Source organism: Emys orbicularis, chromosome 17 (genome assembly GCF_028017835.1).
Source record: "Emys orbicularis isolate rEmyOrb1 chromosome 17, rEmyOrb1.hap1, whole genome shotgun sequence".
In the NCBI taxonomy this organism is placed as follows: domain Eukaryota; kingdom Metazoa; phylum Chordata; order Testudines; family Emydidae; genus Emys; species Emys orbicularis.
This window is the reverse complement of record NC_088699.1, coordinates 4,105,443-4,117,608: the sequence shown is the minus strand read 5'-3', so window position 1 is coordinate 4,117,608 and position 12,166 is coordinate 4,105,443. Positions and strand designations below refer to the sequence as shown.

Below are 12,166 nucleotides of genomic sequence, written 5' to 3'. Positions count from 1 at the left end.
ATTAGACACTGAAATCAGATATACCAGCTAGCGAGCATATACAAGTGAAATCTTTATATAATCAAGGGGTACTAGTGAAACAGGCTCCGGTGCGCAACGTGGATTTGACTCTTTTGGTTCTCAAACTGTAGCGTGTGTCATTACGTAGGAAATACAGAGAATCAATTCTTTCAAGCCTCCCAAACACAAAATAAACAGCACCACGCGCTCATCTACCAGAGTGAGATTGCAGCAGGCACTTGCCTTGTCCAAGATCTGTGCGCTGAAACCAGTTTGCGCCAGCTCATATTCTGTAATATCGCCTGCCGTGCCTGAGAATCAGAAGAGGACCTAGTGAGTCATTTTCTCATTATTACTCAGACAGGATGACAAGGTACAGAGGTTTGCCCTCACCTTCTATCGCAATGATTTTCTGCTGCAGGGTTGAAAGGAGCCCATCTAAAGCTGAATAGTTGGTCACCCGGAATAAATGACTTTCATCTGGATCAGAGGCAATCAGCTTCAACTCATTTAGGGCCTTGGGCTTGTTAAATGCTTCTCCCACCTGTGACAGAGACCAAGATCAATGAAGAAGAGCAGCACTTTGATCGAAAAATGGTGACTTTACCTAACTGCATCTGTTTGGGAGTTATAAAACCCCAGCAATCTGCACTGGGGCTCAGTCCAGTGAGCGTCCCGAGGGATCACAGCAGCTGCAATTTCGACTGACATCAATAAGTTGGATGTTCTCAGTGCCTCCTAGGATCAGGCCTTTAGGAAACAATTCCACATAACAGGCTAATGTCATATCTGCTGAAAAGTAGATTCTAGCTGCAGAGAAGGGGCAAATTTAAAAGCTAAAGCTTCTCCATATAACTCTCTGCTAAAGAATTACTAGTCTGAATTTGTTTAGAAATCAGACTGTCCATTAGTTTAGTCTTGCTAACGGAATTAATGTGTCCTGATTTCTGGTGTCTCGGTCTTGTAAAAATTCCATAATAAACCTTCTATCTCCTCCCTGTCACGCAAACTCCAAACTTTCTGCTCCTGAAACCCATGTACAGAATAAAACTTCCTTCACCTATATATAATGCCTTTTGAACCTGTCTTTCTCCAGAGGTAATTACCAGCTAGAACCAAGGTGCTTTTGTTTCAGATAACTGATGCCAGTGGCCCAGTTACCAGTCCCTGGGGAGCTGCTATGGATAATAAGAATATTGAACAAAGTTGAGCTCCAATTGCTACATTTTGTTCCTTTGAAGATGAAAATACAGTCAATTCAAAATTTAAAAAATAGTTCATTTCCATGAAAGCCTCTTTTTATTAAGCTTGGTACTGAAGGGGAAATATTCTGCCAAGTTTAAAGTCACTTTTTGCTTGAATAAGATATATTTTTGTAGACAATGAAGATGCAAAATGCCTCAAAGCTGTCCCCACCTCTCTAAGGACCAAGCAGCAGCATTGACTGGTAAAGCTGATTGTGATGAACTAAGAAAGAATTAATATTTCCATTTGTTTCTTTCCATGCGAGTTGTGTGGCTAAATTCCCCCCACTCAGCTGTGAAAACCATAGATTTTCAGGCAAGATTTTAAAAACTTTTATCTATTCATTGTGATTTATGGCCTTCCAACATCCTGTGGAATCATGATGTACCATTCCCATCTTTCAATGCCATGACTGAAGACAGCGTCTGGACTTAGAATCATAGAATATCAGGGTTGGAAGGGACCTCAGGAGGTCTTCTAGTCCAACCCCCTCCTCAAAGCAGGACCAATCCGCTGACAGATTTTTGCCCCAGATTCCTAAATGGCCTCCTCAAGGATTGAACTCACAACCCTGGGTTTAGCAGGCCAATGCTCAAACCACTGAGCTATCCCTCCCCCCCTTGTCTTACCTTAGTGCGTTTTTTAAAATATATACTGAACGGATCCCACTGGCTTTATAGTTTACATTAAACTTTGCAATATGAACACAGTGCAGTGGGCCCCTGGAGGAGAGATTTAAATGTTGAGATGGAAGATGCCTGAAACAGGGCAAGCAAACCAAAATGGTCGCATGTGAGAGCAGGTGGGCAGGAAGTGGAAGCACCAAAGATGACTGGGCAGAGCAGACAGCAGAGGTGTAGGAGTCAACGAGGGTGGGGTACAAGTGAGGATGGAAGTTGCGTAGGCCCTAATGGTGAGGTAGAGAAACTTAGCTGTACCATGGAAAGAGAGCGGAACGAGTGAAGGCATCTGAGAAAAGGGTGGTGTGAGTGCTGGGAGAGGAAGTCTACAAGAGACTTGAAACTGCAGTACTCCACGGAGTTGGGTTGGATTTTATTGACCTGTTGATCATATTATTAACTCAATGAGGTAGTTTTACTTTCCATTTATTCATTTTTATACATGCTCCTCATTTCCATCACTTACCAAGTTGCCATGCGGGTCAGTTTTTTCCTTTCTCTCCCCCTTGTTGTTCTCTAATGAGGGATATCAGCTACGTTCAGGGGGACAGATTAGAACAAGAGTCTTTGGATATTCCGAACTTACCCCAATGGCATAACGGTCAATTCTTGCCATTTTGGGTGAATTTATCACCGTTGTTAAATTCATTGGATCGTTGTATATTTCCCCATCTGTCAGCACAACCATGATTTTAGCAGCATTTTTCTGGGACCCCTGGCTCTCAATGAAGATAGAATCCCTGTTAAAATTGTCATACACAGGATGAGTTTCTGGGAGCAGAGGTATGAGCCAACAGATCTGTTGAATTCCTATGAATTTATGGTTAATAATTGTACCAAGGCGCAGAGAAGGGACTTAATTCCTCAGGACTTTTCCTTTCACATTCACATAACTCAACAATGACCAGATTTCCCCCCCCCCCCATAGTGAATTTAGTGCTGAGGATAATTGCCAAGTCAACAGCTCTGGAGATAGAAAGTATCTCTGGTTAGTCCAGACTCTCAGATCCCTATTCCACCCATTCCAGTGAAGGTAGTGGTATTGGAAACTGCATCACCCCCTTTGCCCCGCCTCCTTCCCCCCCACACCATACATGCTAATATGATTGACAGAGGAGATGGCACTCCCCATGTTTACTCAGTTCTTGCCCTCTGTGTTGAAGCTGCGAGAAGGGAGTCAGTTTATTCCAGCTGGGGTGGTGGCTCTTGGGATGGGGACGTGTATCCCAGTAGGGACTGGACAGAGACCAATATCTCAGTTCACAAAAGCCTCTTAGCAGCCACCGCTGCTTTCACACATGGTAAAGGCTTTCACAGTCACCACCAACCTGGGCTGGATTTGATCCTTCAGCCTAGAGGTTAAAAGCGCCATATACCATTCCCAGGGCTTTCCACTGAGAACATGTACCAGCTTGATTAACTGTACCCTGATTAGCTCAAATCCTGGTTCCATTCTTCAGGTTTGTATTGTGCATCTCCAGATGCTTTCCAGGTTTTCTTTTCATTGCCTTCCTGGAGCCCCAAGGCCAGGGATTAGGCTCTCACATTGTCTACTGGCCTTTAGCAGGCCAGATGACATTCTCTAAAATAGGAAGAGCAAGCCAGCAGCATAGGCCGAGGGAAGACAAATCTCCTAGTCTATTGGTCTGATTCCTGTGGCTTCCCAGTCCCCCAAGTATCTGCAGCCTTTGGATAACAGAGTCACTGAGGCAGCCCCATCATCACTGGTAGAGTCAGAAAGTGCTATAAAATGTATCGTATGTTCAGTGTTCTGGCGAGGAAGGAGTGCCTCACGCTGCTCAATAGGGACCCTTCTGGCCAGTTAAGGAGATGTGACCGGATCTGGGCCCCAAATGTTCACGCATCTATTCAGAAAGTGCCCCAGCAATACAGTATCACCATTTCTTATGTTGTTACTTACAGCACGTGTTGGATGGCAGATGCTGTTCTGGTCAGGGAGGACAACTGGGTGATGTTCTGAACCTTCTGGAGGGTAGCGTTAGCGTTCCAACTGTCCCGCAGGTTAAACTCAGTTCTGATTTCAAATCCATACTGCACCAGGGCAAAATCACACTGGAAAGAAGCGTCAGATAAGAGTCCAATATTGATAGCTGATCCAGAGAACTGGGGCTCTCAGAAACAACCAGTAAAGAAATTCCCAATGAAGAGAACGGCATTAATGGGAAAAGACAAATTCAGACTGGAGATAAGGCACAATTTTAACAGTGGAACAAATTACCAAGGGTTGTGGTAGATTCTCCATTACTGGCAATTTTTAAATCAAGATGGGATGTTTTTCTAAAAGCTCTGCTCTAGTTCAAACAGGAATTAATTCAGATATGTCCTATGCCCTATGTTCTACAGGAGATCAGACCAGCTGGTCAAAATGGTTTATCTGGTCTTACAGTCTATTATGAATCTATAAAGGAGGGCCAGAAAGTAAAATCTTTTCCGGCAGAAATTGCACCTATATACTAAAGAGATGAACACAGAGAAGAAAAGAAAAGTTATGTTAGTTCAGAAAAATTAGAGCCACCATCAGATTCATATTTTGTTCTGTATTTAGTGATCAGAGAGAGGAGAGCTTTAGACAAGGACTGGAGGGTTTGGTTTTTTTTAGTTCTTTTGTTTTCATCTTGCTTTTTTGCCATACATTCCAGGCTGCAGAGGGAATTATCTGGGACCATCCTGAATCACCAGCACCACTCCTTGCTGCACTGTGGCTTTCCTTTGGAGCTCTCCCCTCAAAGGACTGACCTGGCCTGCCGCCGATGAGATCAGTGCACAAGGTAAAGCTCTTCCAGGCTATGTTTGTACAGCACCGAGCACAAGGGGACCTTTGCCTCCAGGAGCTACCACAACACAAATAATAAATGCAAATGGTGTTATGCAGCAAGGGGCTAATGGCTGCCAGCAGGGGACTCTTGGATCCAAAGACATTCACAGATTGGATTAGAACCAAAGGCTGTGCCAAGCTCTCTTTCAGGCTCAACAGAAAGAGCAATTAAGTCCTTTTTGTACAATAAAACAGCTGGAGACAATGGGGGGTGGCTGCCCAAGGCAACAGGCTGCATGGCAAGCCAGAGCTAAACCAGATAGTTCAACAGGGGTTTCCCTGGGTACAAAGACAGGGGCTAGGATATCGGTTGCAGGACCTGGGTATTGTAAACAGGAAGCCAGGAGAAGCAGTTGTGAGCCTGATCCTGTGAGGAAGCAGAGGGACAGAGATTCTTGGGCACAAAGTTCGCTGAGGACTTGGGGACTTCTGAGCCAGGAAACGGCCTACTGCTGTTTGTTCCTACTGTGTTCAGGGAAGCAAGACTGTGTGCATTTTGTGTAAATAAGGTTGATCACACCAAGAACACACCTAAATTGTATCACTGATTTCATATCCTAACAGAAACAACCCTGCAATGCCCCGAACTTTAGCTAGTCACTCGGCCCAAAGGGGCAATGCTAATAAAGTGCAGTGGCTGCCGTATCTGCAGACCAATAAGTGAAGAAGAGAGTACCTCAAAGCACTTCTCATAGAACGTTTTCATCATGTTGTAGATGAAAGCCTTGGCTCTTTTAAAATCCTTAGGATTGATGCTCCCTGATCCATCCAGAACAATGGCGATCTCTGTCCCTGAGTCTGCTGGGACACGAAAAGCATGATTTAGAAGGAGGTGGTCAGGAGCTCAGAGGTCTTGACTAGGACCACCGTTATTCCAGCATTGCGAGAAATGTGTCTCAATAGCCAGCTAACGGGCGTGAAACTGCAAAGTTGCAATTGCAGTGTCAGCATCCAGAGTGCCGCTGTTCTCAGCAACACATTGATGCTAGTCAATGCTAGTCATTGATCTCCAACAGCACAATCCCTTGACAAGGTATTTCATCACTTACATGAGTCATCGTCATCATGCTCCAGGATGTTGTTATTGTTGCTGTTATGGTTTTCATAGCCAGATCCTGCCTCTGGAAGATATGCCGCTAGAAACAAGAAATGAAGGGGGAGGGGGAGAAAAGAAATAAAAAGTGAAAATATGCTTTGCAGCAGTGCCCTGGGCCAGGACTCCATGATGAACCAGTCCCAGAGCTTCACACGTTCAGCATCCTTTCAGCCCCTAACGGGTCAGACTAAAGCACGGGCTTAAGAGAAGGGTATAGTAGCTACACTGCAATTGGGAAGTGCGGCTGCAGCATGGATAGGCGTCCCCAAGATAGCTTTGTTTGAGCTAGCTCGCTAAATAGACCGCTGAAGGCGCAGCAGCATGGGCGAGCTGCCAAAGGATATACCCAGGGACCTGGACGGGATTGTACTTGGGCGGTCACCCTGTGCTGTCGCACCTATACCGGTACTTTTACCGAGCTAGCTTGGATGCCCCTCCCAACTGCAGTGTAGAGATATCCTAGGTGTGAAACCCTGGCCTCGTTGAAATCAATGCGCGTTTTACCATTGACTTCAGTGGGAGGAGGATTTCACCATAGGACGGAAATGGAATTCTGAGCTGTTCAGCCGCTACATGGCGCCAGGTGTAACTTACCTTACGCTCACAGCAGACGTTCCCGGCAGCACATTAAAGGATCTTATGGAAGACACGTCTCTGAGAAGGAGGGTCGGTAGTAACCCTGCAACCTACTGTGTACAAGGTGTACATGACAAGAACTCAGAGCAGAACAGCATTCAATGGAAGCAATCTGCCCAGCCTGTGACTGAGAGCAGAGGCACCTTGTCACAGAGCACTGGATCTTGGGTGCACGTGTGCATCTCAGAGAACCTACTACATCCCTCGAGCCCCTTAAAACTGGGAGTTGTAATTGCAGGTCACTTGGGGCAAAGTATAAAAGCAAGGGGAGGCTGGATCAAACGGGGAAGGGTCTGTCTTCTCCCCTCCAGGCTGGCTCAAGCAAGGGAAGCCTCTGGGGAATTATTACCCAGGGAATTTCAGCTGATTTGATATTTGTTTTGTTTTTGTGATGCTTTAGCAGACAACGAACAAGGTCTTTAACGGTCTGAGGGTTGGAGCTTTATTTACATTTATTTACAAAACCACAGCACTCCTCATTGTGCAGGCTACAGAGAACGGGAGCGTTTGTTAGTGGCAGGACACTGCTGCCTTTTACCTGAGGTACCCAAAATATTTCTCTCCAGCACCGATAGGAAGCCGTCCAAGGCTTCATAGTCAGGCAGCTTGAACAAGTAATCTTCATCGGGGTCCGAGGCGATAAGCTGCAGCTCTTTCAGGGCCCTTTGCTTGCTGAAGACGTCGCCGATCTACGGAGAAGAAGCCAACCCCTAGGCTACTGCAGGGAAGTGGAGCAGTTTTCACAGAGAGACACAAAACAAACAAATGCCCAAGAGATCCAAAAACACTCAGGGCAACAACAGAGTGAGGTGTTTGCAGCCAGGAGCCTGGATTCCAGAGGGAATCCTCATTCTGAATGATTCATCTGCAAGGAAAGAGCTAATCCGAGCCATCCTTATACCAAGAGGCAAGGGAGTAATCCAGTTTCACAGACCACTTCCAACTTAGGCCCTAAACCAATGCAAACCCTTCTGCTCAAGAATTCACCTGAGCTCACTGGGTCAGCAGACTTTATTCTACACCACTGTGAAGTTCTGCTCAGAGTGTAACCAGACTGAACAGCAGATGGGACCATAACAATAAATTAGCTAATTCACTGATCATCATCTCCACCTCCTTACATTGATAAAAAGGTTTTTCTCCCAGAGGATCACAAGAATTTAGTCACACACCCTGAAGTGTGAAGGTAGGGAAAGTTTTGCTCTTCCCTTGCTCTTGTGAGAAGTGCCATGTGGACTCCAGGAAATCTCACAGAGCAGACAGCACCTCAGGTTTTAGGATCTCATTCATACACAATAAACTTTATGGCACCAAGAAGAATGGAAGGCTGGCTGGGTATTTCAGACTGGATGCTTAGGCCACCCCAGATTTCCTCTCCACTCACCCTCTCCTTATTCCCCAGCTCACTACCAAAGTTTCTGAGTACACGCATCAGCGGAGGAATGTCACTCTAAACAGGTAGCCCTTACACACATGGTTATCTGCGGAAGTTGCTGCTCCCAGGAGGCCTTTCCACTTCCCTCCGTCTAATTGCTTTCCGCCTTTGAACTGAGCTATAGCAAAGGAGTTGGGCTCGCACGTCACTTCACACCTACCCCCAGGGCGTAACGTTCGATCGTGGCCATTTTCAGGGAGCTCATCACATCCGTTAAGTTCAGTGGGTCCAAAAAGATCTCCCCATCGGTCATGACAAGGATCATCCTGTGAGCGTCCTTGACCGAACCGCAGCTTTCATTGAAGATCTCATCTCTGCAGAAACGCAAACCCAGATGTGTTTTATGGAACACGCAACATGTGCACAGCTGTATGTCTGTCAAGGTCATCAATGGGCTGATGGTGGCTCCCTGAAATTCCAGCATGTGAGAAAGTTCCCGCTGCACTAACAGATGTGGAGGACACGAAGTCATTAGCAGATGGGTTTCTGCTGTTCTCCAGGGTAATAACGCCTAGCTCTTAAACAGCACTTCTCATCAAATGATCTCAGAGCGCATTACAAAGCAGGTCAGTATCATTATAACCGAGGGACGGAGAAGGGACATGCCTTGCCCGAGGTCACCCATCAGAACAGTGGCAGAGCCAGGAGCAGAACCCAAGTCTCCTGAGTCCTAGTCCTGTATTCTATCCACTACGCCTCACTCTTCCCTACCCCCCACTAGGCCAAGGGGAACTGGGAATCTGAAGGCAGGTTCTAATGTTTGTAAGGCAGCTGGGAGTGAACCCCAGCTCTGCCCTTTAACAACCCCACTGATGGAGGATACCTGGAACAGACCTGATGGACTCCAGGGGGAGCCACATCCAGACCCCCTCTGCCAGTGGGACCTTTGGGCCAGGGATGCATTTTGAATGGAGGAAAGGGAGAGGCTCCAGGCTGGGAGAAGAAGACACAAGGGGGGATCAGAGGGTGTTTGCGGGGAGCAATTTAAGGCAAGATGTGCCAAGCGTTTGAGTTCTCGAGGGTGTGCAACTCACAGCACGTGCTGCAGGGCAGATGCAGTCTTGGTCACAGAGCCCAGCTGTGTTATGTTATGGACCTTGGAGAGAGCACTGGACTTGTTGCTGCTTTCCTGCAGGTCAAATTCAGTTCGGATCTCTGCTCCATACTGTACCACAGCAAACGTAACCTGGAAAGGCAGAATTGGTTAGGTCAGGCAAGAGCCAAGGCAGCGATCCCCAGACCCCGTTCTCCAAGTGCCATGCTTAGCATTAAGTACAATGGATGGGAAGTATCTCCTCAGCTATTCTTGACTCTACATGGAGCACACAGTAGCTAGCATATGGATCCATTTCCCTCCCAGTTTTATCCCTCTGCTTTCATCACACCCTGTATTCTGGCAGCCCCTGCTGGGACAGCTCTGCAGGTAGGAGAACAGGGGGCAGCTTCCTTTGACTCGAGAAAAGTGCTGCTGCCATTTTATCCATCTGAACTTCTAATCTGGCCCAATCTTTCGTGGCCCTGTAGGTCAGCCTCTCGACATTCCCAAGTACCAGGTTCACTGTAATTTAATTGAATGACTGAGAAGTCTTTCTTTCTCTTGTAGTTTATTTTCCTCAGTTGTGTTTCAAAGTACCGTGGGAGTTTTGCGTGATACGATGTCTAAAGTACCTAGACTAACCCACAAGCAAGAATGAAAACCCACCCCCATGCTGATCTAGTCGCTCCTCCAACCAGTCTCCACACTCCAATTCTCCTGGTCTCTGTGTGATTTCACTCTTGCACTAAACCCCTCAGGAGAGACAGATTGATACAGAACCTCTGGATATTTCAAAATCCATCGTGTTAAAATTTAGTTATAAACTTTTAGTTTGCCCTTTAATTAGCACCATGCATCTGAGGATCTGAGAGCACTTTAACAACGAGCAGTCAATCAGCACAACAACTCTGCAAGGTACAAAGCCAGAGCAAAATGCAAACTGCACTGCTTCAGCATAGCTGTTCCACAATCAAATCGAAACATGAGTAGGAGGGAGGGCAAGAAACACAGATTCCATTAGCATAATTTCTCATTGGACTTAAAGAGTGCTCAGACAGCATGGAGGTAAGCATAGTATAGAAGGAATCACCCCATTTTACAGACGGGGACACTGAGGCACAGATGGTTAGTGAACTGCTCAAACACTAAGTCAGGGGAAGAGTTGAGGCTGGAATCCAGATCTCCTGACTCCCAGCCTTGTGCATAACCCAGAAGAATTTCCAGTATCACTGGGAAATCACAGCCTATTCTGTCTATTGAAACATGACAAGACTCTGAGACGCCTGCCCACGTCAGGAGGGGAGCAGAGCACACACCTCTGGGCATTTCCTCCAGAATGACGTCATCATGTTGAAGATGAAACCCTTGGCTCTTTCAAAATCCTCAGGCTCGATGCTTCCTGATCCATCCAGAACAATAGCGATCTCTGTCCCTGAGTCTGCTCGGAGAGTTAAAAGTAGACATTTGAAAGGACAACAAGACAGGGCAGCATTAGCAAGAGGTCAAGAACCCCGAGGACAAACCTTCCCCAGTTTTGCAAATTGGGAACCACATAATTAGCAGTAACGAAGAAGGGGAGAGGAACAGGAATTATTTCCCCAAAATCCTATGCAACACCAGGGGCTCTGGAACCGGTGTCCAAAATGGCTGCATTTTCGCTGAGCTTCTGTTGACGCGTCTCCCCGGTCTGCAGCTTCATCAATACTAGAAATGATGGGAGCACCATTCTGGTGTAGCCGCCGATTTTACCAGCGTGTCATCCAGCCACACTCAGAGTAGATCTAGTTGATATCGTATTGTGGTTTACACTTGGGAACTCCACCAGTGCTACACCAATACTGAGAGACTTCCAGGAAAAGCTCGGTTACTAAATTACTACTATGAAACACACATCGCCACAAATCAGCCTTGATCTGCCACCTTTTGAGTATCATCCCTTTTCCTACCCAGCTCACTCTCAATAGTGGGTTGAAAGTTATTCAGCTCCCATCTAACACACCTTTCCACCCTGCTCCCCTGACTCATGAGACCACCTAGGCTAGCACATACCTTTGCATGCATGGCTGTTTCTTGAATTGTTGGAGGTGCTATTGCCAGCTGCGCTGATGAAGTTGTCAGTGTCAGAAACGTTGATTTTGTTGTTGTTGTTGTTGTTGTTATTTTGGTCCCTGTTGTTAAATTTGGTCTCAACTACAGAACCAAAATAAAAAAGTTTTTAGAAACACCTATTTTTAACTAACACAGGTTTTGATGCAGATATGTTTCTCTATCACAACCCACCCCCAGAGAGGCTCCCAAACCAGCATTTTGGCCTGAGCGCTAGGGGATAGATTTTTAAAGGTATTTAGATCCCTAAGGATTTAAATCAGTGGGAATTAGGTGCCGAGGCACTTCTGAAAAGCCCACTAGATGCCTGCTGGAATCCTTAGTCACTTAAATGCTTTTAAAAATCTGTCCCTCAGTGCCTGATCATGCAGGATGCACGAGGCATGTAACAGAATATAAGGACACACATTTATTAAAAAATGCCTAGGGCCGAATTCTACCCTGACATCCCCCCCTGTACAACCCCAGTGAAATCTGCAGAGCCACATTTGTATAACAGAGGGCAAAATTCAGCTCAAACTCTGGCGTCAGTGGAGTGGAGCTGGAATGGAACTGATGTCGTGGACAGCACAGAGGCAGTTCCCATTGTCAAGGTCCCTCCCCACAGACAAGTCGCTCGCTTTGCTTCCGTACTGATTTTGCCGAGGTTAAGGAAAGCCTCCTCTTGGAAGTCTGCTGTGAGCAGGGTACAAATGCCATTCAACTCTTCTGTGATGCTAAGGGCTCGGCGCCGCTTTTTCTGCAGGCAAGCCTGTGGGGGAAGGGAGGGCAACGCTGATAAGTAATGAGCAAACTGACCAAGGACGTGCAAAGAAACCGACTGGCAACACTTCAGAATCAATCAGGCCAGGGGACCAATAATCATGCCGGGGTTGTGTTGGACTTCAGTGCTTAACCAAAGCAAAAGGTGAGGCTTCAATCAAGGACAGCCAGGAAGTGGTGTTAGATTTAAAACACACACAAGTCAACAGGGCTCCAGAGGTAACAGCAGCACATCAGCCAAGTCCAAGTCTCTGCCAAGTTCAAACTCCTTCTGCTTAGCCTCCTTTCCTCCTCCCTCTCGGGAGGGATGGCTTCTGCCAAGCACTGTTTCCCC

General features: G+C 46.6%; 1 protein-coding gene across 1 annotated transcript in view; it reads right to left on the bottom strand.

The window, feature by feature from the left end:
- Positions 1 to 12,166, bottom strand: part of ITGAE (integrin subunit alpha E) — a 47,599-nt gene that overhangs the window by 32,625 nt on the left and 2,808 nt on the right. Inside the window, 12 exon segments of the mRNA XM_065418268.1 lie at positions 244 to 311; positions 394 to 544; positions 2,512 to 2,665; positions 3,847 to 3,998; positions 5,438 to 5,562; positions 5,811 to 5,897; positions 7,032 to 7,182; positions 8,089 to 8,242; positions 8,963 to 9,114; positions 10,281 to 10,405; positions 11,014 to 11,154; positions 11,704 to 11,821. Of these exon segments, the coding sequence (XP_065274340.1) occupies positions 244 to 311; positions 394 to 544; positions 2,512 to 2,665; positions 3,847 to 3,998; positions 5,438 to 5,562; positions 5,811 to 5,897; positions 7,032 to 7,182; positions 8,089 to 8,242; positions 8,963 to 9,114; positions 10,281 to 10,405; positions 11,014 to 11,154; positions 11,704 to 11,821 (1,578 nt within the window).